This window comes from Mauremys mutica, chromosome 2, assembly GCF_020497125.1.
Source record: "Mauremys mutica isolate MM-2020 ecotype Southern chromosome 2, ASM2049712v1, whole genome shotgun sequence".
In the NCBI taxonomy this organism is placed as follows: domain Eukaryota; kingdom Metazoa; phylum Chordata; order Testudines; family Geoemydidae; genus Mauremys; species Mauremys mutica.
Window position 1 is genome coordinate 5,828,791 of NC_059073.1, and position 26,987 is coordinate 5,855,777.

The window sequence follows — 26,987 nt, forward strand, 5'->3', positions numbered from 1 at the left end:
TCCGCTGGGCGAACTCGCCCCACCTCACGTCGCGGAGGGAGCGCGGTGTGTGCGTCTCCTCTCCACCAGCCGAAGGGCGTCGCGCGGGATGGTGCAGGCCGGACCCCGAGCGTTATCTGGGTTCGACGGATGCCTGCCCCAGCCCACTGGCCCCCGGGGTCACTTCTGGCCCCGGCTCCTCTCCAGCCCCCGCGGGGGAGGGATGGAGGCGGGCGGTGGGAGTGGCTGGGGGTGCGGCAGGGGTGGGCGGGGGAGACCCGGCTCTTTACATTCCCGGACCCGGCAGGGGCTGCCCCCGCCAGGCAGCTGCTCCCGGAAAGGTCACGCAGCTGCTCCGGCTCCACGCAAAGCCAGGCGACGCCCTCCCAGCCGCCCGCCCGCAGCTCTGCCACAGGCTTCGGGGAGCGTGCGCTGGGAGGGAGCCCCGGGAGCCGAGGAGAGTGCCAGCCAGCGAGGTGAGTGCCAGCCCCAGCGGGGAGCCCATTGCTCCGAGGGGGCAGGGCACCAGCCTGTGGGTCCTTTGGGTGCCTGATGCCCAGCAGTGCCCCCTGCAGCCTGGCACTGAGGGAGCAGCTCCCATGGACCTTTGCTGGGGCAGCTACCAGGGCAGGGCAGCAGGGGGCGCTGGCTGGTGGGTCACAGCCCCTTGCTCACCTGGAGATCACCCATGGGGTGGGACCACCCAGCCCAGGCGGCCCTTCTCCTTCGTCCCGCTGTGACTGTCCCAGGCGGCGGAGCTCCCCCTCCCCCACATTGCGCCCCCAGGGCTGTGCCCATCACCCGTGTTCCTCCGCTCAGTTCCCCCTGGTTCCCCCTTCCATGGTCCCGTCCCCTGGTCCCACGGCTCCGGGGCAGGGCCTGGTGGGACAGAACCTCGTGGCTGTCCCATCTCCCCTGCACTAGTTCTCCGTCCTCGCTGCGTCTCCAGCCGCGGTGCTGGGCCCTGCCCCGTGTCCCATGTACCCTGCGCTAGTTCTCCGTCCTCGCTGCGTCTCCAGCCGCGGTGCTGGGCCCTGCCCCGTGTCCCGTCTCCCCTGCGCTAGTTCTCCGTCCTCGCTGCGTCTCCAGCCGCGGTGCTGGGCCCTGCCCCGTGTCCCATGTACCCTGCGCTAGTTCTCTGTCCTTTCTGGGCTCTGCCCACGTCATGTCACCTGGGCAGTGTCATTACTGGTGATTGCATCAGTTGGGGGGTGGAGGGGGAGGGTCTGTTTATTTGGAGGGGGTGGCGGGGGAGCGACTGCTCGCTCTGCGGGTGCTCCAGGCTGGCGCTGACGGAGCCAGTCTGGAAACCGACCTGGAGCCTCAACAGCTGCGAGGGTGGGGCTGGGACCTGCAGTGCTGGCAGGAGGCCCAAGGCAGGAGGGGCCCAGCAGGCTCCCCGCAGCCTATCAGGTCCCCCCAGGCCGGCACAGCCTCCGGCTGGGCTCAGCTGACTGGGACTGATAATCAGTCAGGTCCGGGTGGGGGTGTGAGCAGGGACCTGCGGGTGCCACTCCTCCTTTAACCCTGCCAGTGCTGGAACCTGGGGGGAGGGGAATCGCACCCCTGCCCTGCCCTATTTCTGGAATCCCCTCCCGTTCTGGGGTGTTACCTTGAGCCTCTTCCTCACTGAGGGCCGGTGCCTTGGCCTGGCCAGCCAGGGTCTGATGGACCCAAGCGGGGGGGTGGGGGGCGGGGATTGTGGGCCAAGCCCTGGCAGGCGGCAGGGCCCTGGATGCAAAGGGTGCAAACTCACCCAGACTCTGAGCCCCCCATAGCAGCTGGGCAGGGGAACTCCCCGGCTCTAGAGAGGGACTTGCCGTATAGACGCCATGGAGCCAGGGTGGCCCAAACCGGCTCTGCGGCTCCTGCGCACCTGGCTGAAGTTCAAGGGCTTCTCCAGGGTCATTAGCACCACGTCGCCGCACAGGAGCCTGGGCTGCTCCCCAAGGACACGCGCCGGCCCCTGGGAGAGCCGTGGGGCCGGGAGCTGGCTGAGACCCCCCAAGGCCACCCAAGAGCCACACGCTGGGAATGGCGCTCAGGCCTCGAAGCAGCGACTTCGCTGGACACCTGTGCAGGTGGAGCCGCTAGCAAGAGCCACCCTAACAAAGAGCAGCTGCGGCTCTGGGGACCCGGCCGAGCGTGACAGCAGGAGAATCAGGGCTGGCCCCAGTGCCCCAGTGCGGCGTGAGGGGGCGCGGTGCTGCAGGGAGCGGGGTGGGGCTCAGTACAGGGCGTTCTCCTCCCACAGTCAGTGCTGACCCTAATGTCCCAGCAAGCAACAGGGGGCGCTGTGCTGCCGGGAGACTCACTAGGGGGCGCTCTCCCCTGGCAGGCAATGTTGGTCCCAATGGCCCAGCCCCACACTAGGGGGCGCTGTGCTGCTGGGAGACTCACTAGGGGGCGCTCTCCCCTGGCAGGCAATGTTGGTCTCAATGGCCCAGCCCCACACTAGGGGGCGCTGTGCTGCTGGGAGACTCACTAGGGGGCGCTCTCCCCTGGCAGGCAATGTTGGTCTCAATGGCCCAGCCCCGCACTAGGGGGCGCTGTGCTGCCGGGAGACTCACTAGGGGGCGCTCTCCCCTGGCAGGCAATGTTGGTCCCAATGGCCCAGCCCCACACTAGGGGGCGCTGTGCTGCTGGGAGACTCACTAGGGGGCGCTCTCCCCTGGCAGGCAATGTTGGTCCCAATGGCCCAGCCCCACACTAGGGGGCGCTGTGCTGCTGGGAGACTCACTAGGGGGCGCTCTCCCCTGGCAGGCAATGTTGGTCTCAATGGCCCAGCCCCACACTAGGGGGCGCTGTGCTGCTGGGAGACTCACTAGGGGGCGCTCTCCCCTGGCAGGCAATGTTGGTCTCAATGGCCCAGCCCCGCACTAGGGGGCGCTGTGCTGCCGGGAGACTCACTAGGGGCCGCTCTCCCCTGGCAGGCAATGTTGGTCCCAATGGCCCAGCCCCACACTAGGGGGTGCTGTGCTGCAGGAGGCGCCATTGTTTGAATGAAGCCTACAACTGAGGTCCTGCCTGCTTGGTGGCCATTAAGGATCCCAGGGTGCGTTTGCAGGTGTCCAGGAGCTACCTCCGTGCCCTGGACAAATCCCACTGGCCGTGATTCCACTGCATCCCCTTTAATTTCAGCTGGACACAGGATTCTTCTCCACTTCCTCTCCTAAAGCGCTCGGTGACGTTACTGCGCACTGGGACGGCAGCGGCGCTGCACCCCAGCAGTGGCTGCAGGAATCCCTCCAGGGTCAGCGTTTGTAATCGGTGTATTAATCACGCTGGGATCCTTGCAGTGTCACTGTGCTCCCCGGCCCACGTGTCCTTCCCCGCCTGGCTCCCTGGGCTGGGGCCCGGTCCCCTCGCCCCCCCCATGCTGCAGAGACCGTCTCGCCAGGGCTAATGGGCAGGCTGTACTGTGCTCAGCTCTATCTTACCCCTGCTGGCTCTGCCCATGGCCCTGTTTCCCTTGCCAACCTCCCGGCAAGACCCAGAAACACCCCTCCTGATGCCCCTGTGCTGGGTTAAATTGCTGCCCCGGGAGGAGAACTCGAGCTGGGGGACCGGTGGGAGGAGGGAGATGGAAACGGAGCGGAGAGCTGCACAGAGGGGAAGGCGCTTGCACCGACAGGCGCCAGAGGTCAGGGAGGGCACGGAGCTGAGCCCAGGGCTGGAGGAGCAGAGGCGGCAGCGGGTGAGGGCCTGACGGGGCGGCTGCTCCAGACAGGGGGCGCTGCAGTGGAGGAGGGAGTCTCCTGCACAGAGAGCCTGGCGTTCAGGGACCCGGCCACGTGCAAGCTGCAGTAATAGCTGGGAGCCCTGCAGGAATGATCAGAGCGGAGGACTGGCAGCCAGGATGCCCAGGGACGATCCCTGGCTCTGCCTTTGGCTCACTGGGTGACCTTGGGCAAATCATGGCCCCACTCTGTGCCTCAGTTTCCCCATTGGCAAATGGGGCCCACCCTGCTCTCCCAAGGAGACGGCGAGGTGTCAAGCGTGTTGAGATTCCTGGAGGGGAGTCGTGCTGCTTGTGCTGGAGGGACCCAGGCATGAGTCTCTTTCAGCATCAGGCTGTCTCCTCCCCCTCCCCCTCCCCCTTTCTGCCCCTTCTGCCCCAGAGCTTGGCAGTGGCAGAGGGGAAAGCGCCCCCTACTGAGTCACCTGCCGTGTTCCCCTCAGCACAGTGCCCCCTTGTGCTGTGCAGGGGCAGTCTGTCCCAATCTGCTGTGCCATATTTCTGCTGAACGGCTGCCACGCTCCACCCCAGAAACGGCTGCATTTCAGTGGTGGGGGAAGGGAGCCCCATACACAGCCTGCAAAGCAGAGCACACTGGGGTGACAGTCACCCCAAGGAGTCTCAGAACTGGGGAGAGAATGGCTCAGCTGCTCCCTGACAGCGGCTTCCAGCCCCATGGCGCCCGGGGGTCTGGCCTAGGATCAGGGCACTTGGGCCTCGCAGTCCCCACCCAGGCTGGCTGGCCCAGGCAAGCTTTCACTGAGCCCAGCCCATTTGGATTGGGCAAGAATCAGCCAGAGCCATTGCCCCAAAGTGAACCCCAGAGCTCTTGAGGGCTGGAAAATCTCCAGCCCCGTTTGCTGCTGGCTGAGCTGGCGCCCCTGCCCCCGCTCAGCGGATCCCTGCGGCGGTGGGGTGGGCCCTTCTCACGCTAACCCCAGATGCCGAAGAGCCGGTTCGGATCGTTTCCAGCTCAGCAGGCTCAGCTGAAAACTCCGGCTCCTCCGCCCCACCCTCTGCCCCCTTCTGAAATTCTCCCATCCGCACCACGTCCTTGGGTCGTACCTGCTCCTACGCCCGGGCCAGGGCAAATGTGAAACCAATTACTGGCTTCCCTGCTTTGCACAGCTGGCCCCTCACCCCACTCCCTGCGGCCCGGGCTGGTCCGGCTCCACGCTGCTCTGCCGGCCAGGGGCGAGCCCCCCGTCCCACAGGCCAGCCCGCTCCCCAGGACCTGGGCCCTACCTGTGGCGCCCCCTTCACTCCACAGGGAGGTGGTGCCGTGTTTGAGGCCATTCTGCCACACTGTCAGCATCCCTGCTGCCATCGCCCCATTCTGGGGAGGAGCGGCCTCCCCGGAGCGGATCGCAGGACGCGGGGTGGCTTGGTGCCCAGAGCTGGCCCTGTGGTCACCTCAAGGGTGCATGGGGGACTTGACCATGGCTGCCCTCGGTCAGCCAGCGCAGGCTGGGCCCGGGAGACCCCAGCTGGTTGCCCAGGCTCAGACAGGGTCAATGCCCGGGCGATTCAGGAGTTATCAGTGCGTCCCTGTTCTAGGCTTTTCCCCTCCCACGGCTATTGATTAATTCCTGAAATGCTTTAAAAACGCCACCCATTGATTGGAAAGCTCCTGCATCGTTAATGGGTCGCGTGGGTGAGCTGGAAACCATCACCCATCCTAAACACTCAGTAACAGTCACTCACTCACCTCAAAGCGCTTTACCAAGCTGAGTGAGCACTGTAACAAACTGTTCAACTGTGTGCCATATGCACTATACTGCCAACAGACAATGGAGATTCTCCTCTACACCAAGTGGTGGGAGCCAATGCTTTCGGGACAGGATAATCTGAACTGCCCTGTGGAGGATGGCAGCAGGTCCTGGGTGGTCATGGATACTATTCCCATTTTACCGAAGGAGAAACTGAGGCACAACGCAATTTTATGTGACTCAACCAAGCTTACACAGCAAGTCAGGGATTGAACCCAGGTGTCCGGCTGCCTCCCCAGATCAGTCCATGTGAATTGTTTAACCTGCCGGGACCCAAGCTCAGGGTTCCACAGTTGGTGACATCGTTAACGTACAGTCCTTAGGAGACGGCCCAGACGGTCTCAGGCTCAGGCAGGTGCGTGGTGACTTGCAGCGGGTTCCCGTAGGTGGCTGTAGGGGGGTGTCGTTAGGGCAGCAGAACGTGCTGGCTTCTGTTCCCAGCCGGGCCACTGACTCGCTGTGTGACTGTGGGCAAGTCCCTTCCCCTCTCCATGGTTTGGGGGCAGGGAGGGGCCATGAACCATCCACCCTTCGCCGGTGGTTTCTGGAGGCTGGGACCTGTGGCTGGTGGGTATGTGTCACCCCTGCTCCTGGCTGCAGTGAGGTGGCCCACATAAGAACCTAGGCAGATCAGCTGAACTGTTCAAGTGTGTCTCATAAGCTCTATACTGCTGCAGCTAAGGGAGAGTCTCCTTTACATCAAGTGATCCAGGCCTAGTGGCAGAAGGGTCCTGGTTTTCTCTCCCCACTGTTGGGCATTAAGCCTGGGTTGGCCAAGGAGGCAGGTCCCATTTGGAGGTCACTTTGCCCCAAGGTTCTCAGAGTTGAAATGGGGTGAGGAGAACAGGGGACCTGACCTCACCCTCTTCCCAGCACCGGCTGTGGGGAGCAGGGGGGGGCTGTTGACCCATCCAGGAACGGCCCAAAGGGGTGACACACTGCCCCCTCTGCCCCTCCAGCACAGCTCCCCCTACTGCCACACCAGGGAACTGCGATCAGCAGTGACTCAGAGACGAGAGCGCCCCCTACTGAGCCTCCCAGCCCACTCCCTGCAGCAGAGCATGCTGGGGTCGGCGCTGGCTCGGCAGGGAGAGCGCCCCCTACCGAGGGCACGCCGGGGTCGGCGCTGGCTCGGCGGGGAGAGCGCCCCCTACCGAGGGCACGCCGGGGTCGGCGCTGGCTCGGCGGGGAGAGCGCCCCCTACCGAGGGCACGCCGGGGTCGGCGCTGGCTCAGCGGGGAGAGCGCCCCCTACCGAGGGCACGCCGGGATCAGCGCTGGCTCGGCGGGGAGAGCGCCCCGACTCCCTGCAGCGAGTAGCCCTTTGGGTGCTCTGTTGGCTGGCGTGTTCAGCGGACCTGTTCCCCGGTTTCGCTGCCTCGTGTGCAGAGGGAGTTTTGCTCCTTTCAGTGCTGACCTGCTGGACACAATCACCGGGGCTCTGCTGGGTGGGTGGGGCCGCACCCTCGCTCGGCGCCCCTGGCCTCGCCCCAGCAGGGCCCAGACTGTCTGATACCTCCTGAGCAGGCTCTGGGGAGAGGAGCCCTTTTCCTCGGCCCCTCTGGGCAGCCCCACAGCTGTTACCAGGCATGTCACAGCCCGCAGGCCTGTAGAAAGGCCTCTGGTGTGTGTGTGTCTACAGTGTGCTCCACTGCCCCCTACTGGATGGAATCAGAACCGCTCGACTGTGTGTCCTAGGCCCCGTACCACCTGCGGCTAGTGGCGAGTCTCCTTTAGCTCCAGTTGCAGGAGCCTGGTGGTGGGGAGCCTGGTCCCCTGTTCTGAGTGGCGGCACCGTGACAACCACGACAGCCACCGGCAAGATACAGGGGCCTCAGGACCCCCCAGGCCCATCATTACCCTTCCAGCCTCCAGCGCTCCAGCCGACAGGAGACACAAAGCCCAGTTTCCCTCCCGGAGCCTGGCGACAAACACTGTGTGGGGGTGGGGTGGGGAGGGCAGGCGGGGGGGGGGGGGGGGCTTTCTGCCTTGGTGCCAACCCGGCTCCAGTCCTGGCAGGCTCCCAGGCCCCCCCCCGCGGCTCGTTCCCTCTTCTCTTCCCCCTCCCAGGCCGGAGTCTCTTCCAGCACCAGCCTGTCTCCTCCCCCCGCCCCCTTTCTGCCCCGTCTGCCCCCTATTAAAGAGCTGCTGAGCGGTTCGCTCCTTCTCCGCGCCCGGGACCCGGGGCGCCCTGTCTAGCGGCTGGGTAGGTGCTCGCCCCCCGCGGGGGCCGCCTGGCTCCGGGGGGGGGCAGGGAAGGAGGGCGCAAGACAAGGACCAAGTCCCTGGAGGCTGCGGGGGGAGGGAAGAGCCGGATCCCAGGTCCCTTCCCCGGGGCAGGTTCCTTCCCTCTCTCCCCGGGCACCTGCCGCCCCCAGGCCGGACCCGCGGCTCCCCCCGCGCCCCAGCTCCCGGGCCGCTCCCCCGCTGCTCCGCGGCACCAAGGCGCTGCCGGCTGCGCTCCGGCGGGCAGCCCCCGGCCCCCCGCGCCCCGCTGCCGCCCCCCGCTCTCAGCTGCCGCCCCCTCGTGCCTTGCAGAGCCAGGATGGCGGAGAACGGGCTGCGGGAGAAGGTGCTGAGCCTGGACTCCATGAACCCCTGGATCAAGCGGCTGGAGTACGCGGTGCGGGGCCCCGTCCTGGCCCGCGCGGTGGAGCTGGAGGAGGAGCTGAGGCAGGTAAGGGGCAGAGCCGCCCGCTGGATCGCTCTCCTGGGGCCTCACCCCCGGCTGTCCCGGCGGGTTGGAGCGCCAGCCCGTCTGTACAGCGCCTGGCACCGCGCGGCCGCCCGCTCTCGGGGGGGGGGGAGCTGGGGCGCTGCCGGAACAAACCCAGTGTCGTTAATAAGAGTTAGACCCCCCCCTCCGCGGGCTAGGCGGGCATCACCAAGGGCAGGTTCTCTCAGCAGTGCCCACTAGCCTCCCTGTGCCCCCCGGTGCCTGGGGCCCCTGCCCCCTGGGCCCCCAGTGCCTGAGCCCCCTGCCCCCTGGGCCCCAAATGCCTGGGCCCCCTGCCCCCTGGGCCCCCCGGTGCCTGAGCCCCCTGCCCCCTGTGCCCCCAGTGCCTGTGCCCCCAGTGCCCCGCAGTTCCTGGGCCCCCTACCCCCTGGGCCCCCCGTGCCTGGGCCCCCTGCCCCCTGTGCCCCCCGGTGCCTGTGCCCCCTGTGCCCCTGTGCCCCCCAGTGCCTGTGCCCCTGCCCCCTGTGCCCCCCGGTGCCTGGGCCCCCTGCCCCCTGGGTCCCCCGGTGCCTGGGCCCCCTGCCCCCTGGGCCCCCCGGTGCCTGTGCCCCCTGCCCCCTGGGTCCCCCGGTGCCTGGGCCCCCTGCCCCATGGGCCCCGATTGCCTGTGCCCCGTGCCCCCTGGGCCCCCCAGTGCCTGGGCCCCCTGCCCCCTGTGCCCCGTCTGCCTTGGCCCCCTGCCCCCTGGGCCCCCCGGTGCCTGGGCCCCCTGCCCCCTGTGCCCCCCGGTGCCTGGGCCCCCTCCCCCCTGGGCCCCCAGTGCCTGAGCCCCCTGCATGGGCCCTGCCCCATGAGCCCCCTCCCTGGGTCCGCTCCTGAGCGAGGCCCCCCCAGCTCCTCTTGAAGCCCGTGGGAAGTGTCTCTTGGGCATGGGCCCTGCGTTGCTCTGAGAGAACAGCGCCCGGCTGCTCTGCCCGCTGCCTTCCACTCCCTGCGTCCCCGGCACCGTGTGGAACAGGCTGAGGGCAGGAGGGCGCCCGGCTGCTGATTTCTTCACTGTGCGCTGGGAGCACAAAGTCTTGAGCAAACACCTGGAAGTTGCCTGGGACCAGCCCGGCGGTGGGTGGGTGTGGAGCAAGTAGCTGCACTTACTGCCCTCATGCCAGAGCCCTGGGCAGCCCCTGGAGGTGCGTTTCCCGGGGTCCCACCCGCACTCCTGAAATGCAGCCACTTCTGGGGTGGAAAGGGGCAGCGCGCGGTGAGGCCGGGCAGTGGCCAGGGAGGGAAGACAGACTCCACGTGGAAGTGCAGCGGGAGGTCAGGAGTGGCCCGTGACTCCCTGGGTTCAGTTTTGCTAGCCCAGTGTCACGGCGCGTGGGGGAGTCAGGGCCCTGCACCCCCCACTTCGTCACACCCAGCTCTTAGGAAAGGTGCAGTGGGACCGGGAAGGAGCACAGGGTTCAAAGGTGGCACCTCCGGTGGCACAGGCCCCTAGCACTGCAGTGGGGCATTAGAGTCTGTGTGGGCTCAGGGGAGAGCGCCCCCAACCCCTACTAAGCCCCCAGTCTGGTTCCCGGCAGCACAGCGCCCCCTGGCACCGTGCTGGGGGGCTCACGGGCTCGGCGAGCGAGGCTGCTGATGGGCCATGGCGGCAGGCTACCAAGCCTGCAGGGGGAGGAGGAATTCCCCCTCCTGCCTTGGGGCTCGCCCCCGGCCATTTCTGTGGCCGGGTGATAGTCCAGGCACCGAGGAGCTGATGGGCAGGGGAGACACTGGCCAGCTCTGGGGCTGGGGCCTCCTCTCCTGAGGGGATGGAGCGGGACCCCATTGCCTGCTACACTGACAGATCCCGCCGGACCCCCGGGCTTGCCACACTGGCCGTGGCCTCATCCGGCACCGTGTCTGTTTCTGCCCGGTCAGGCCACCCCACCAGCTGGGAGGTGAGGCAGGGGCGGGGCCAGTCACCAGGGTTACGTTTGCACCTGGGCGTGTACTCTGCACACCTGGGCGCAGGTGTCTCCCTGTCCTGATATGGGTGGTTCAGTTACATAACCTGGCTCCGATCCCCATCTCACTCTTCCCCTCTCCGTCCTCTGTCCCGGGCCAGGACCCGGGGGGAGGCAGGAGGCTCCCAGAGGGAGGTGATCCAGGGCTGCCACTCCAGGGGGTAGCTCTGTGCTGGCAGGGGGCTCAGCGAGGTGCCGTCCATGCCTGCTAGGCTGGGCTGCGTCTCACTCCCCGGTGCGCGTGCTAGCGGGGGCGATGTGCGTGCGACGGCCTGGCTCGGGGGCATTACGTGAGAGTCACCGCCCAGGCAGGCTCCATGCCCCCTCGCCAGGGAGGGCCGCTCACTCACTGTGAGGGCAGCTGGGGACGTCTCTCCTGCCCGGCCAGCGTGTCAGCTACTGACAGCAGCAGGCTCTGGGCCGATCCTGGCACTGTCTGATCTGGCAGGTGCAGGCAGGCGCGCAGGAGACACCAGGACCGGGGCTTTGACAGCCTCGTTCACCCTGGCACAGGGCATCAGACCCGGCAGCAGCGCCAGCCTGGCCTAACAGAAACCTCTGCCCAGGGCCGGGCGTGGCCGACAGCCCAGGCAGGGCTTAGGGGGTGCAATGGCACTGGGGGCTGAAGAGCCAAAGAGAGGCTCCAGGTCTGTGTGTAACCCCGGCCCTTTAGCCGCAGAGTCAATCTGTGGGCACTTTGGGCTCCAGAAACCCCCGGGGCTGCATGCATGGGCACCTGCAATAACTTGTCAACACCCGGGCTGGGATTTGAATCCTCTTGCTCCAAAAACCCAGGCCCTGCCACTTAAGCTAGAGGAGAATCTCCGTGAGCTGTGAGCAGTACGGGGCCAATGACACAGAGCTGGGCAGTGCTGAGTCCATGCAGGGGAGGGCAGTGGGGTGTGTGTGTGGTCTCACCAGCCAGGCCTCCCATCCCCTCTGTCAGGGAGTCCCCGGGCGCTGCTCTGGAACTGCTCCCCACCAAGCCAGGCAGGACTCTGGGGAGCCTCCTCTCCCTCGGAGCAGCCTGTCTGCAGGGCAAGAAGCTCCCACGGCTTCACCTCCTGGGTCTCTCCTTGGAGCATTCAGCATCCTCTGCCCCCCCGTGCGCTTCCCACAGCGAGTCCCCCCAGCGGGGTCCTGGGGGGGCCACAGGGTCCTGCCCCCCCACTTTGCAGTCAGACGTGACTCTCAGCCAGCCAGTAACACAGAGGTTTATTCGATGACAGGAACAGGGTCTAAAACAGAGCTTGTAGGTGCAGAGAACGGGACCCCTCGGCCGGGTCCTGGGGGGCAGTGAGCCAGACCCCCACATCTGCCCTCACTCCTCGTCCCCAGCCAGCCCCAGACTGACACCCTCTCCAGCCCCTCCTCTCTGGCCTTTGTCTCTTTCCCGGGCCAGGAGGTCACCTGACCTCTTTGTTCTCACCCACCTTTAGCATCCCCCTTGCAGGGGGAAGGGCCCAGCCATTAGTTGCCAGGTGACAGAGGGTCGGCCAGGAACTGAGGCCCCCCCACAGTGTGCAGATAAACATTAAGACCAGCCCCACTTCCTCACCCCCTCCCAACAGGCTGCGGCTCTCCGCTGCCCAGTGACTGCTGCATGCTGTGCAGTGCCCGGGGCAGAGGTTGTGCCCTCTGCAGGTAGCAGTGGCAGCAGGCTGGCTGTGCCCCTGCCTGGGAGGCTTCCTCTGGCACCAGCGGGTTGTGCTTTCCCAGGCCTGTGGCCGGCGCTGCGTGGCATGGTGCCACCTTGCCGGCTGCTTTGGCTGCCTCTCCTGCAGCTCGCGGCCCAAAGGAGCCTGTCTTGCTGCCAGCCTCCAACCAACCACCACAAGGGACGGCCCGGTCCCCTGCACGGCCTCCATGCCTGTCCTGGACTGTGTCCAGCTGACTCAGCCCGTGTCACGTCTCCACCAGGGAGCCCGCGTCCCCAGGCCCATGCCATTGCTCTGCACACACGTCCCCGCCCCCTGGGGCCCCAGATGGGGGTGGGGGAGACAGTCTGTCCCATCTCAGCACCTGGGACACGGTGGGGCCCGCTCTCCCTCTCGCCCTGACCCTGGTTGCTCCTGGGCCCTGGGAGGGGCAGCACAGGGCAGAGGGTGGCAGGGATGGGGCTGAGACAGGCCTGCCCTGCCTGGGGTCATGGGGATGAGCAAGCGTCCCTGGGGGCTGGGGCATGGGGCAGCGGGGGGGCATGGGCTTGGGACAGGCGGGCCAAGCCCAGAGCCACTCGGCTCCTTGCAGCTCGGGTGCCCTGCCAGGGTCGGGCGCTGCCCTGGCTCTCGGTCCCTGATGAGCAGCCTGGGCGGCGCAGCCGTGCCGGGCTGACTGTGTGTATCCCTTGTGCAATGCCTGGCGCTGTGGGTTCACCCGCACAGGTCAGGGCAGGCGTGTGGCGTGGGGCAAAGTCCCCGGGGGCGGGGTGGGTGCTGGCTGCCAGCGCACGGCTGCACTTTCCCCAGCTGATCCTGGAGCGGAGTGCAGAGTCCCGTGCTCGGGGTGACGCAAGAATTCTTGCTTCCGAGATGCATCATCCTGAGGGCACTGACCTCCCTGCCTGCGGGAGTGTTACAGGCTGGGCATGAAGCCAGGCCTGGGATGCCCCGGCCCCACCCACCAGGGTCGCTGTGGGGAGCGGGGGCAGGAGTGCAGCCTGTCGGAGGGTGCAGGAGCCTGGCTGGCAGGGGACCCAGCAGGTGGAGGGCAGCTCCCAGCGGCTCTGCTCCAGCCTAGGTCTGTGGGGCGGGCACGCCGGCTGCGGGGCATCTCGAGGGCAGCACGGCAGGTGCGGCAGGAATCTGCCGGCCTGGAGCCTCAATCCAAGCCCCTCACTGCATTGCTGGGCAGCGGGATGTGCTCGCCCCCTGCAACCACAGCCCACTTGGGGACACCAAAGCCCCAGGGTGGCGCTATGGGGCACTGTGCTGCAGGGAGGGGGTGGATCAGTAGGGGTGCTCTCCCCTCTGGATGCAGGCCCCAGGGTGGCGCTAGGGGGCGCTGTGCTGCAGGGCAGGGGGATCTGCAGGGGGCGCTCTCCCCTCAGTCAGTGCAGGCCCCAGGGTGGCGCTAGGGGGCGCTGTGCTGCAGGGCGGGGGGATCTGCAGGGGGCACTGTGCTGCAGGGCAGGGGGTGGATCTGCAGGGGTCGCTCTCCCCTCAATCAGTGCAGGCCCCAGGGTGGCGCTAGGGGGCGCTGTGCTGCAGGGTGGGGGTGGATCTGCAGGGGGCGCTCTCCCCTCTGGATGCAGGCCCTAGGTGGCGCTGTGCTGCAGGGCGGGGGTGGATCTGCAGGGGCCGCTCCCCTGTGGATGCAGGCCCTAGGGGGTGCTGTGCTGCAGGGCAGGGGGATCTGCAGGGGGCGCTGTGCTGCAGGGCGGGGGTGGATCTGCAGGGGGCGCTGTGCTGCAGGGCGGGGGTGGATCTGCAGGGGGCACTCCCCTGTGGATGCAGGCCCTAGGGGGCGCTGTGCTGCAGGGCAGGGGTGGATCTGCAGGGGGTGCGCTCCCCTGTGGATGCAGGCCCTAGGGGGCGCTGTGCTGCAGGGCGGGGGTGGATCTGCAGGGGGCGCTGTGCTGCAGGGCGGGGGTGGATCTGCAGGGGGCGCTCTCCCTTCTGGATGCAGGCCCTAGGGGAGGCTGTGCTGCAGGGCGGGGGTGGATCTGCAGGGGGCGCTCCCCTGTGGATGCAGGCCCTAGGGGCGCTGTGCTGCAGGGCAGGGGGATCTGCAGGGGGCGCTGTGCTGCAGGGTGGGGGTGGATCTGCAGGGGGCGCTCTCCCCTCTGGATGCAGGCCCTAGGTGGCGCTGTGCTGCAGGGTGGGGGTGGATCTGCAGGGGGCGCTGTGCTGCAGGGCAGGGGGTGGATCTGCAGGGGGCGCTCTCCCCTCAGTCAGTGCAGGCCCCAGGGTGGTGCTAGGGGGCGCTGTGCTGCAGGGCGGGGGTGGATCTGCAGGGGGCGTTCTCCCCTCTGGATGCAGGCCCTAGGGGGCGCTGTGCTGCAGGGCAGGGGGATCTGCAGGGGGCGCTGTGCTGCAGGGCAGGGGTGGATCTGCAGGGGGCGCTCTCCCCTCTGGATGCAGGCCCTAGGGGGCGCTGTGCTGCACGGCGGGGGTGGATCTGCAGGGGGCGCTGTGCTGCAGGGCGGGGGTGGATCTGCAGGGGGCGCTCTCCCCTCTGGATGCAGGCCCTAGGGGGCGCTGTGCTGCAGGGCGGGGGTGGATCTGCAGGGGGCGCTGTGCTGCAGGGCGGGGGTGGATCTGCAGGGGGCGCTCTCCCCTCTGGATGCAGGCTGGGTATCGTAGCTGGGGGAGGTAGCGCCCTGGCAGAGGCAGCTTTCCCAGGGTTGGCTCCATTCTCCCTCCTCCCTCTCTCCCCCCGCAGGGTGTGCAGAAGCCTTTCACAGAGGTGATTAAAGCCAACATCGGCGATGCCCACGCCATGGGCCAGCGCCCCATCACCTTCCTGCGCCAGGTACGCCAGGGCCCTGCCACCCGCCGGGAGCGGGAAACGTGTGGGGGGGGTGTGGGGGGTGTAGGGGGCACCCCCCCAATCTGAGTCTGGGGGACAGGCTTTGGGCTGGGCCCCTGCAGCTCGGGGGGGGGGGGGATGGGCAAAGCCTGTGCCTAGGGGGGGGCCGGGCTATAACACCCAGCCAGGGTGGCTAGTAACCCTCTGCCTTTGCGGGGGACTCTGAGGCGCAGGGAGGGAGGGGATGTGTCTGACATTGCTCAGGGCACCAGTTGCGGAGCCAGCAATAGAAGCCAGGAGTTGTGGCACCCAGCCCCCCCCCCCCGCGCTCTAACCACTGGCCAGGCCTGCTGGGCCATTAGACCAGAGCAAGGGGGCACAGGGCACAGACAATGGGGGTGAAAGGGCTCAGGAGCCTGTGGAACTCACTGCTGCAGGAGCTTGGTAACTCTGGGGATGGGCTAGACACTGAGACAGCCCTGAACTCGAGGCTGCTCCCTGCAGCCCCATCACATGGACCGGGGGGCCCTGCTGGTCCCCGCGTCCCCTGTCAGCCCGGCTAGGCAGGGAGGGCTCCTGGGGATGGGGACCCCAGAGTGGGAGCCGGGCAGTAGCTGTGTGGCTGTGGGGTGGAGCGTGGAGCCGTCTCAAGGCTTTGTGCCCCACAGGTCAGTGCCTTGTGCCTGTACCCCGAGCTGCTGAGCGAACCCCTCTTCCCCGACGATGCCAAGCAGCGAGCACGCAGACTGCTGGCAGCGTGCGGAGGGCAGAGCGTCGGTGAGTACCCCCCCCCCTGGGATCCCAGCCTGCTGCCCCCCTGGGAACCCAGCCTGCCGCCCCCCCAGGATCCCAGCCTGCTGCCCCCCCGGGAACCCAGCCTGCCGCCCCCCGGGAACCCAGCCTGCTGCTCCCCCGGGATCCCAGCCTGCCGCCCCCCCGGGAACCCAGCCTGCCACCCCCCCCGGGAACCCAGCCTGCCGCCCCCCCGGGAACCCAGCCTGCTGCTCCCCCGGGATCCCAGCCTGCCGCCCCCCCGGGAACCCAGCCTGCCGCCCCCCCGGTTTCCCATCCTGCCCCCCCCCCCGGTAACCCAGCCTGCCCCCCCCCCCGGGAACCCAGCCTGCTGCCCCCCCGGGAACCCAGCCTGCCACCCCCCACCCCCGGGAACCCAGCCTGCTGCTCCCCTGGGATCCCAGCCTGCTGCCCCAGGGAACCCAGCCTGCCGCCCCCCCGGGAACCCAGCCTGCTGCCCCAGGGAACCCAGCCTGCCGCCCCCCCGGGAACCCAGCCTGCTGCCCCGGGGAACCCAGCCTGCCGCCCCCCCGGGATCCCAGCCTGCTGCTCCCCCAGGATCCCAGCCTGCCACCCCCCCCGGGAACCCAGCCTGCCGGCCCCCCAGGAACCCAGCCTGCCATCCCCCCCCCCCGGGAACCCAGCCTGCCACCACCCGGGAACCCAGCCTGCTGCCCCCCTGGGAACCCAGCCTGCTGCCCGCCCCGGGAACCCAGCCTGGTGCCTGACACCCCCTGCCCCTGGGATCCCAGTCTGCAGCCCACTGCCCCCCTAGCCCTGTGTGCTGCCCACCTCCCCCCAGCCCAGCGTGCAGACCCCTCCCCCCCAGTATGCTGCCCAGCCCCCCCGGCCCAGGACGCTGCAGGCCCCCACCCAGGCACAGCAGAGTCCCACGTCTCCCATACGACACCTGCAGGCGTGTCCAGAGCCACACGGGGCGTCTGCTTGGCTGAGGATCCAGGCCTGGCCGCTCGGGGCGCAGTGCCCACAGGCTGGCACGGCCTGGTAGCCTGGCTGTTGCCTCGAGCAGGACCCTGGAATGTGTTAAAATCGCTGCGTAATCTACTGGGTGGCTTCTGGGGGAGATGAGTTTGGGGGGGCTCCGGCTGATACCCCCAATCCCCTGTCCCTCAGAGGGGCTCCCCCAGGGCGGATGGGGTGTCCAGGAGAAGCTGTCCCTGTTCCCTGCCTGGCCGACCGCATGTCTCCCACCGGGAGCACTAACCCCCCCGATGCAGCCCCCACAGCCAGGCCCCGAGGGCAGCACCCCTGGTGCCTCCTCTGCTCACCAGCAACCCCCAGCTCGGGTCTCTCCCTCACCAGGTGCCTACACTGCCAGCCCCGGCATCGAGATCATCCGCCAGGATGTGGCCCGGTACATCGAGAGGCGGGACGGGGGCATCCCCGCCAACCCGGACAACATCTACCTGTCTACGGGTGCCAGTGACGCCGTCATGGTAGGGTGTCCCGTCTCCCCGCCAGCAGTGGACACACTCGGGGGGCTGCAGGCTGGGACCAAGGGGCATCAATAGAGCTGGGTTGTGGGGGGAGCCCAGGACTGGGGACTGGGAGTGAGGGGCACCAGCAGAGCTTTGGGGGAGAAAGAGCCCAGGGCTGGGAGAGCAGGGGGCTGCGGGTCAGGAGTGAGGGGCACCAGCAGAGCTGTGCTGGGGGGAGCCCAGGGCTGGGAGAGCAGGGGCTGCAGGTCAGGAGTGAGGGGCACCGGCAGAGCTGTGCTGGGGGGAGCCCAGGGCTGGGAGAGCAGGGGGCTGCGGGTCAGGAGTGAGGGGCACCGGCAGAGCTGTGCTGGGGGGAGCCCAGGGCTGGGAGAGCAGGGGGCTGCGGGTCAGGAGTGAGGGGCACTGGCAGAGCTGTGATGGGGGGAGCCCAGGGCTGGGAGAGCAGGGGCTGCAGGTCAGGAGTGAGGGGCACCGGCAGAGCTGTAGTGTGGGGAGCCCAGGGCTGGGAGAGCAGGGGCTGCGGGTCAGGAGTGAGGGGCACCGGCAGAGCTCGGGGTGTGGGGGGATGGGGACTCTGCTCCCATTGGGATCTTTACTCTCTCCCGTTCCTGAGCTCTCGGTGCCCCTGTGCCCAGGGAAGAATTGGCCTCTCGCTCTGTTGCCTGGTTGTTGATGCCCCTGGAGCTCCCAGGACCCCTCCCCCCCAAGCCCCATTCCCCCCCACCCCGCCGCTCTTGGCGCTACCCTCAGTGAGGTGCCAGTGGCTGGGACCCAGCTCTCATGCCAGCGTTGCCCGGGCGCTCGGGCAGCCTCACAAGGGGCCCTTTGTGCCACGCTTGGCACAGCCCTGGCAGACTGGCAGCCACGGGCCTGCTGGGAACTCACAGGCTGGGCTAGTGGGGGGGAGGGATGATAGAGGGGGGGCGATGGGGGATGGGGAGGCAATGGGGGGCAGGCGTCTGGCCCTGCCCTGCCCCCCTGTCACCGGGGTGGGGGTGCTCCAGCGGGCAGTGCCCAGAGCATCAATGGCCCTTTGGTCGCAGCCCCCAGGGCCCTGTTGCTCCCTGGGGGGAGCCCTGACCCATTGCCGCACCCTCGTGCCCCTCTGCCCCCCGCGCTGCAGCCCCGGTGACCCCGGTCCCTGCCCGCCCCGCGCGGCCCCTGCCCATCCGTCCCTCTCTCCCCAGACCATGCTGAAGCTGCTGGTGTCGGGGGAGGGCCGGTCGCGGACGGGCGTGATGATCCCCATCCCCCAGTACCCGCTCTACTCGGCTGGCATCGCTGAGCTGAACGCCGTGCAGGTCAACTACTACCTGGACGAGGAGCACTGCTGGGCGCTGGACGTCGGCGAGCTGCGGCGGGCGCTGCGCCAGGCCCGCGGGCACTGCCAGCCCCGCGTGCTCTGCATCATCAACCCTGGGAACCCCACCGGTACCGCGGGGGCGGGGGATGGGACGGGGGCGCCGGCTCCTATCCAGCCCCAGGGCAGGGACTGGCCGGCTCAGTGGGGCAGGAATGGGGCCCGGGCGGCTTTCCAGAGGTGCCCAGCGAGCACCTGTCCCCAGCCCGAAACTCGTTAACTGGCTCTTCTAACAAGCTCCAGCTTCCCCCCCACCAGCCGTGGGGCTGGGCACTGAGAGGTCAGAGCCGGGTGGCCAGGTCCGGGGAGCAGCCGGGCCCCCCAGCCAGGGTCAGACAGAGGCAGGGTGTGCTAGGGGTTACAGCTGGGCACGGGGAGCCAGGACTCCTGGGTTCTATCCCAGCACTGCCAGGCTCTGTGTGACCTTGGGCCTGTCTCGTCCTCCCCGCTGCCCCCACCCTGGGAGCCCAGCCTGCCACCCCGCCCCCGGGAACCCAGCCTGCCCCCCCCGGGAACCCAGCCTGCTGCCTGCTGCCCCCACCCCGGCAACCCCGTCTGCCACCCCCCCCCGGGAACCCAGCCTGCCACCTGCCCTGGGAACCCAGCCTGCTGCCACCCCCCCCGAGAACCCAGCCTGCTGCCAGCTGCCCCCCCCCGGGAACCCAGCCCGCTGCCTGCTGCCCCCACCCCGGGAACCCAGCCTGCCACCCCCCCCGGGAACCCAGCCCGCTGCCTGCTGCCCCCACCCCGGGAACCCAGCCTGCTGCCCTCCCCCTGGGAACCCAGCCTGCTGCCCTCCCCCCGGCAACCCAGTCTGCCACCCCCCCCCCGGGAACCCAGCCTGCCACCTGCCCTGGGAACCCAGCCTGCTGCCCCCGCCCCCGGGAACCCAGCCTGCTGCCTGCCATCGGCCCCCCCGGGAAGCCAGGGGGTGACCCTGAGTGACCTGCCGGGGGCCCGTGCCGGGAATTAATGCTGGTGAAGGGCTTTGAGCTCGGTGGGTGGGCAGAGGAAAGGGGCACTGGCACCCTGACTTGTGAGGGGTGAGGAAGGGATGGTGCCATCCCGGCAGTGCTGTGCCCGCCTCCTGGCCTATGCCCCCAGTGCTGGGGGGAGGACGGTGTGGGGGCCAGGAGGTCTGGGCTGGCCTGGGTCCCTGTGCAGAGCGGTTCCCCGGTGCCAGGGTGGGTGAGCGCAGGGGGGGAGGTGCTGGCTGGCGCGGGGCCCTCCGCGTCCCCCTGACGGGCTTGTCCTGCGCCCACAGGCCAGGTCCAGAGCCGGAAATGCATGGAGGACGTCATCCAGTTTGCGTGGGAGGAGCAGCTCTTCCTGATGGCCGACGAGGTGAGGGCGAGGGCTGGCTCCCAGCCCCCGCTGCCCCACGGCCGGGCTCCCTGTCCTGGGGGGGCCGAGCGTCTCTTCCGGGGAGCCAGCCCGGCGCCCCCCACCAGAGGGGCTGGCAGAGCTGGGGGGCTGCCCCCGCCCGGAGGAGTGGGCGGGGCTGTAGGGTCCCGTGGGTGGGCGTTGGCCCTGGCATGGCCGGTAGGCTTGGCCCTATTCCTGGAGGTTTCATCAGCACACGACAGCATCTTAATTAAAGATCCATCTTCGACTCTTGGAGACTCCTGGAGGGCTGGCACCCCTAGACCGGCTGTGGGCCCAGCGGTGGGCCCGGCGGGTGCCCTGACCCCCCCTCTGCCCCGCAGGTCTATCAGGACAACGTCTACGCCGAGGGCTCCGAGTTCCACTCCTTCAAGAAGGTCCTTTTCGAGATGGGCCCCACGTACTCGAGCGTGGTGGAGCTGGTATCCTTCCACTCCATCTCCAAGGGCTTCATGGGAGAGTGAGTGCCCCCGCCCGCCCCCCATCTGCCCCCCGCGCCGAGGGGCATGGGGCAGAGCACGGCCGGGCTCCCAGCCAGGCCCCGGGGGCAGGGAGGAGGCCAGGGGGGATGTAAGTCCAGCCCCATGGGCGGCGCTGTGGCCCCAGGGTGACTAGCCCCGGAGGCCAGCTGGAGCAGGGAGCTGGCAGCCCCCTGAGCCAGCTGCTCAGGCCCTGCCCGGGACCCCCTGACCACCCCTCGGGGCAGTTCTGACCCAGAGCTGAGCCCAGCCGAGCTGCTCACAGACGCGCACACGCAGCCCAATGCCCCCCTGGCTCGCGTCTCGCGGGAGCATGACATGCTGGGCGGCGCCAAGACGTGCCCCTTCGCTCCAGGGCCCCAGAGGGAGGGGGAGCCAGGCCCAGCCCCCCAGGGGTCCCAGAGGGAGGGGGAGCCAGGCCCGCCCCCCAGGGTCCCAGAGGGAGGGGGAGCCAGGCCCCGCCCCTCAGGGGTCTCAGAGGGAGGGGGAGCCAGGCCCCGCCCCCCAGGGTCCCAGAGGGAGGGGGAGCCAGGCCCCGCCCCCCAGGGTCTCAGAGGGAGGGGAGCCAGGCCCCGCCTCCCAGGGTCCCAGAGGGAGGGGGAACCAGGCCCGGCACCTCAGGGTCCCAGAGGGAAGGGAGCCAGGCCCCACCCCCCAGGGGTCTCAGAGGGAGGGGAGCCAGGCCCGGCCCCCCAGGGGTCTCAGAGGGAGGGGGAACCAGGCCCCGCCCCCCCGGGGTCCCAGAGGGAGGGGGAGCCAGGCCCCACCCCTCAGGGGTCCCAGAGGGAGGGGAGCCAGGCCCGGCCCCCCGGGGTCCCAGAGGGAGGGGGAGCCAGGCCCCGCCCCCCAGGGATCCCAGAGGGAGGGGGAGCCAGGCCCCACCCCCCAGGGGTCTCAGAGGGAGGGGGAGCCAGGCCCCGCCCCCCCCGGGGTCCCAGAGGGAGGGGGAGCCAGGCCCCGCCCCCCAGGGATCCCAGAGGGAGGGGGAGCCAGGCCCCACCCCCCAGGGGTCTCAGAGGGAGGGGGAGCCAGGCCCCGCCCCCCAGGGTCCCAGAGGGAGGGGGAGCCAGGCCCGGCCCCCCGGGGTCCCAGAGGGAGGGGGAACCAGGCCCGGCCCCCCGGGGTCCCAGAGGGAGGGGAGCCAGGCCCCACCCCCCAGGGGTCTCAGAGGGAGGGGAGCCAGGCCCGGCCCCCCAGGGTCCCTGAGGGAGGGGGAGCCAGGCCCCGCCCCTCAGGGGTCTCAGAGGGAAGGGGAGCCAGGCCCCGCCCCTCAGGGGTCCCAGAGGGAGGGGGAGCCAGGCCCGGCCCCCCAGGGTCCCTGAGGGAGGTGGAGCCAGGCCCCGCCCCCCAGGGGTCCCAGAGGGAGGGGAGCCAGGCCCGGCCCCCCAGGGGTCTCAGAGGGAGGGGGAGCCAGGCCCGGCCCCCCAGGGTCCCAGAGGGAGGGGGAACCAGGCCTGGCCCCCCAGGGTCCCAGAGGGAGGGGGAGCCAGGCCCCGCCCCCCAGGGGTCTCAGAGGGAGGGGGAGCCAGGCCCCGCCCCCCAGGGTCCCTGAGGGAGGTGGAGCCAGGCCCCACCCCCCAGGGGTCTCAGAGGGAGGGGGAGCCAGGCCCGGCCCCTCAGGGGTCCCAGAGGGAGGGGGAGCCAGGCCCGGCCCCCCTGGGTCCCAGAGGGAGGGGGAGCCAGGCCCGCCCCCCCAGGGGTCTCAGAGGGAGGGGGAGCCAGGCCCGCCCCCCCAGGGGTCTCAGAGGGAGGGGGAGCCAGGCCCCGCCCCCCAGGAGTCTCAGAGGGAGGGGGAGCCAGGCCCCGCCCCCCAGGGTCCCTGAGGGAGGTGGAGCCAGGCCCCACCCCCCAGGGGTCTCAGAGGGAGGGGGAGCCAGGCCCCGCCCCTCAGGGGTCCCAGAGGGAGGGGGAGCCAGGCCCGGCCCCCCTGGGTCCCAGAGGGAGGGGGAGCCAGGCCCGCCCCCCCAGGGGTCTCAGAGGGAGGGGGAGCCAGGCCCCGCCCCCCAGGGGTCTCAGAGGGAGGGGGAGCCAGGCCCGGCCCCCCTGGGTCCCAGAGGGAGGGGGAGCCAGGCCCGCCCCCCCAGGGGTCTCAGAGGGAGGGGGAGCCAGGCCCCGCCCCCCAGGGGTCTCAGAGGGAGGGGGAGCCAGGCCCCACCCCTCAGGGGTCTCAGAGGGAGGGGGAGCCAGGCCCCGCCCCCCAGGGGTCTCAGAGGGAGGGGGAGCCAGGCCCCCCCCCCCAGGGGTCTCAGAGGGAGGGGGAGCCAGGCCCCGCCCCCCAGGGGTCTCAGAGGGAGGGGGAGCCAGGCCCCACCCCTCAGGGGTCTCAGAGGGAGGGGGTGCCAGGCCCCACCCCCCAGGGGTCTCAGAGGGAGGGGGAGCCAGGCCCCGCCCCCCAGGGGTCTCAGAGGGAGGGGGAACCAGGCCCGGCCCCCCGGGGTCCCAGAGGGAGGGGAGCCAGGCCCCACCCCCCAGGGGTCTCAGAGGGAGGGGGAGCCAGGCCCGGCCCCCCAGGGGTCTCAGAGGGAGGGGGAACCAAGCCCCACCCCCCAGGGGTCTCAGAGGGAGGGGGAGCCAGGCCCGGCCCCCCAGGGGTCTCAGAGGGAGGGGAACCAGGCCCGGCCCCCCGGGGTCCCAGAGGGAGGGGAGCCAGGCCCCACCCCCCAGGGTCCCAGAGGGAGGGGGAGCCAGGCCCCAGTCTCACCCTCTCGCCCCCCAGGTGCGGGCTCCGTGGGGGGTACATGGAGGTGGTGAACCTGGATCCGGCGGTGCAGCAGCAGCTCTCCAAGCTGGTGTCGGTGCGGCTGTGCCCACCTGTGCCCGGCCAGGTGCTGCTGGACGTCGTCATGAACCCACCAAAGCCTGGCGAGCCCTCGTACCAGAGCTTCATCCGGGTAAGTGTGGGGGGCTCGCAGCCATGGTCCCGATCCCGGCCACCAGCGCCAGCTCCTCCCTGGGGGGCACCCCCCACACCAGCCCCATGGGCATCTTAGCCCAGATCCACCAGCTGCCCCCTGCACCAGCCCCTTTCCCCGCTCCAGGGAAGGCCCCATACCCACCTCCTCCACCACCCCATGGGCCTCTCCCCCGACCCCAGGCCCTGCTATACCCAAGAGCCTGTTCCCACTTCCCCTTGCCTGCAGCCCCCCCTTGTCCCCCACGGCAGCCCCCGCCACTCAGCGCTGTGGGTCTCTCGGCTCCCAGGAGAAGCAGGCAGTGCTGAGCGACCTGGCCCGCAAAGCGCAGCTGACCCAGGAGATCTTCAGCCAGGTGCCCGGGATCCGCTCTAACCCCGTGCAGGGCGCCATGTACTCCTTCCCCAGGATCCAGATCCCCGCCAGGGCCGTGCAGGAGGCCCAGGTGAGAGCCAGGCACGGAGCAGCCTGGGGGAGCGGGGCCGGGGAGAGCCGGGCATGGAGCAGCCTGGGGGAGCGGGGCCGGGGAGAGCCGGGCATGGAGCAGCCTGGGGGCTGGGGGCGGGGGAGCGGGGCCGGGACGTGGGCGGGGGAGCGGGGCCGGGGACGTGGGTGTGGGAGCGGGGCCGGGCCGTGGGCGGGGGAGCGGGGCCGGGCCGTGGGCGGGGGAGCAGGGCCGGGGCCGTGGGCGGGGGAGCGGGGCCGGGGACGTGGGCGGGGGAGCGGGGCCGGGACGTGGGCGGGGGAGCGGGGCCAGGCCGTGGGCGGGGGAGCTGGGCCGGGATGTGGGCGGGGGAGCGGGGCCGGGACGTGGGCAGGGGAGCAGGGCTGGGACGTGGGCGAGGGAGCGGGGCCGGGGATGTGGGTGGGGGAGCGGGGCCGGGGACGTGGGCGGGGGAGCGGGGCCAGGACATGGGCAGGGGAGCAGGGCCAGGGAGAGCCGGGCACGGACCAGGCATCTCTCCTCCCCCCCCATCTCCCCTAACCCGGCCCTCGCTCCTCCCCAGGCGCGGGGCTTTGCCCCCGACATGTTCTTCTGCCTCCAGCTGCTGGAGGAGACGGGCATCTGCGTGGTGCCAGGGAGCGGCTTTGGGCAGCGAGAGGGCACCTATCACTTCAGGTAAGGGCCCCCTGGCCTCACTCCGCACCCGGATCCCCTGGGAAGGGCTGGCTATGCGGAGCTGGGAGAGACCCGGCAGTCTGCCCCACTGCCCCCGAATCCTGACCCCCATCCCCTCTGCCCAGGTCTCACCCCCCGAGCCTCCCTGCCCCTCAATCCTGACCTACAGCCCTGCCCCCTCGGGAGGTCCCTGACTCCCGCTTTCTCTTGTGCCCAGCTGTGCTGGGTGACGGGGGCGGGGGGGGGGGTGTTAACGGGCCCCTGGCTCCCGGGAGGGGGCAGGGGCTGGCAGATTAGGCTCAGCCAGGTGCCCGGGGCTGAGGGATCTCTCTGCCCACAGAATGACCATCCTGCCGCACGTGGAGAAGCTCCGGATCGTGCTGAAGAAACTCAGCCAGTTCTATGCCAAGTTCACCCAGGAATATTCCTAATGTGCTGCCCGGGACATCCACCAGCTCTGCCCTGCCTGCCCGTCCAGCGCCTGCCGGGGGCTGGGGCCACTTCTCGCTCTGGCAGTGGGACTGGCAGGTGTCCATGCCCCCGACTGGGAACCCACCTGTGCCAGCCCAGCTGCCCTGCTCGCCAGGTGCTCCTGAGGGGTGCCAGGCGCTCGGGGGCTGTGCCTTGTCCCCGACACTCCATCACCCCCCCCCCCGGCCTTTGGGGGTGGGGCAGCTGGGGCACGGGCTGCACCAGCACCAGGCAGCTGTGTGCCAGCGAGCTCGCAGCCCCTGCCCCCCCTGCGGCCCAGCTGGCTGAATTCCACTAGCCCCGTGCGGCCTGCTGGGCACCGCTGGATGAGGTGGGCCCTGCGGGTGGGTTCCAGCAGCACCCTTTGTGCCATCTGTGCTGGGCTCCCCCGTCCTCCGTCTCACGCCCGTTCCCCGGGCCAGGGCAGGGGGCACCACGCTCTGTCTGCCAGAGCCTGGCCAGGCCGGGACTCCGGCTCCCCGGCCCAGGCTGTATCACCAGCCCTGCCTGGGCCAGCACAGCCCCTGCCCCCCCCATCAATGCCAAACTCCAGGTGCCCACCCGCTCCCCCTCACCCACTGTCCTGAAGTGCCTCGTTCCCCCGCCTCCTCTACTGGCCCTGTGCCCTGCAAGGGGGCAGCCCAGCGGCTCTGTCTGCCCCCTAGGCCAGGCCAGCAGGGCTCCCTGCGCCACCCCCTTCCCCGGGGCAGGACAGAGCCACCCAGGGGCCCAGGCTGGGCACACGGGGCCTGCCCAGGTGGAGAGCTGCCCGCGGGTGGCATGGAAGCTGCAGCCCATGGAGGGACGTGCCAGTGTCACTGATTGAGCCTGTGGGGCTTTGCTGTGCCCACCCCTCACGCCTGTGTCCTGGGCAGAGACGTGGCCGGGGGCGGGTGCATGAGGCTGGGTGATGGTCAGCTGGAGACGGGGCTTCACGGGGGCCCGGCCTGGACCCCCCAGAGCAGCAATAAACAGTTAATGACGGAGCCTGGGTTGCCGTGCTGTGTGTGTGTGGGGGGGCATTGCTCCGGGGGGGGGGGCACTGGGACACACGGCCACCCCACTCCCTGTGGGGCACCGCAGGCCACGCTGCTGCTGCCCTGGCACCGGCTGGGCACCGTCAGGCAGGTGGCAGTGGTGGGGCTCTGCCCCAGTCTTGCTGCCCCACGGTGGGTCTCTGCAGCCTCCTGGTGGCTGAAGGATGAAGAGCAACAGCCCGACTAAGCAGGAACCTGCCCCACATGTCAGGCCCTAGGGGCTGCTGTGTCTGGGTGTGGGGCGGGCCGGGGTGGTCACGGCGACACTGGGGAGCTCGCCACCTTCCACCCCAGCGGGGGTCTGGTGCTGCTTGGGGGTACGGACGAGGGGGTCAGGGCACCACCTCGATGTCAGGCACGGGGAGGGGTCGGCCTCGTTTCAGCACCCGTCAGCCCGAGGGCTCAGCCAGCAGAGCTGCTCTTGGTCCGAGGCGCCGCCTGAACCGAAGCCGCGGCCTTGGCCCATGTCCCCAGCCCGGAAGCCGGCCAGGCTGCGCGCCTGGCGTTGGTCGGCAAGGCCAGCCCACGGGGCACGAGCGCTGGCAGCAGCGGGCACCGCTGGGGAAGGAGCTGCCGTATCGCCCCAGCCAGCAGACGCAGGTTCTCGTCAGCAGCCAGCCGGATGGTGCCGTCCATGCACGGCCTGCCCTGGACTATCCTGGGGCGGGGAAGGATCCCCGATCCTGCGTCACAGGAGGGGAAACTGAGGCAAAGGGAGGGGAAACTGAGGCACGGGGCAGTGATGGGGCTTGGTCACACATTACACGGCGAGTCAGTGGCAGAGCTGGGAAATGAACCTAGGAGTCCGGACCCCCACTGACGTGCCCTGACCCATCAGATGAGGCTGCCTCTGCCAGGACAGTGCCAGGCACTGGTAGCCAGAGTTCCCAGGCAGCTGGTGTCATGTGGGCAGAAGCGTGACTAGAAGGAGAGGCTGAGAATGGCCGGGCGCTCGCCCCCAGTACTGACCGTGCCAGCCCCAGAGGGGCTCTTGTCTCTGATTCACCCGTTGGCACCCAGGGTTGATGACGCACAGTGCTTTGGGGGTGAGGTGCAGTGCCCCCTGGCTTGGCCAAGTACCTGCCTTGATCGCCCCAATATCCAGGGCCCAGGGGCCTCCTCGTCCAGGTGGTACTGCACCCCGACAGCACCGGCCAGCGCTGTGGCATCCACATAGAGAGGGTGCCCGGGCACCAGCAGCACCACGCCCGCCCTCCTGAGGTCCTGCTCATTGACCACCAGGGAGAGGACAAACTGGACAAGGAATTAAATGTCAGAGAGGTCAGCCAGGCAGACAGCTCGGCTCTGACCGCCCAGCCCCCAGGAAAGTGGAA

At 69.7% G+C, this 26,987-nt stretch overlaps 1 protein-coding gene across 2 annotated transcripts; it reads left to right on the forward strand.

Annotated features, from left to right (window-relative positions):
- Positions 1-300: 300 nt before the first annotated feature.
- On the forward strand, positions 301-25,602 carry GPT (glutamic--pyruvic transaminase). Of its 2 annotated transcripts, none has more exons than XM_045006405.1 (12): positions 301-455; positions 8,025-8,163; positions 14,553-14,642; positions 15,308-15,416; positions 16,755-16,888; positions 18,079-18,322; positions 19,516-19,595; positions 19,958-20,094; positions 22,830-23,004; positions 23,315-23,470; positions 24,033-24,145; positions 24,486-25,602. In XM_045006405.1, exons 2-12 carry the CDS (start codon positions 8,032-8,034, stop codon positions 24,574-24,576), a joined length of 1,461 nt encoding a protein of 486 aa, XP_044862340.1. In that variant the 5' UTR covers positions 301-455; positions 8,025-8,031; the 3' UTR covers positions 24,577-25,602. The 2 variants fall into 2 exon arrangements, with proteins under 2 accessions (XP_044862340.1, XP_044862339.1); XM_045006404.1 differs by lacking the exon at positions 301-455 and adding an exon at positions 7,619-7,692.
- Positions 25,603-26,987: the final 1,385 nt, after the last annotated feature.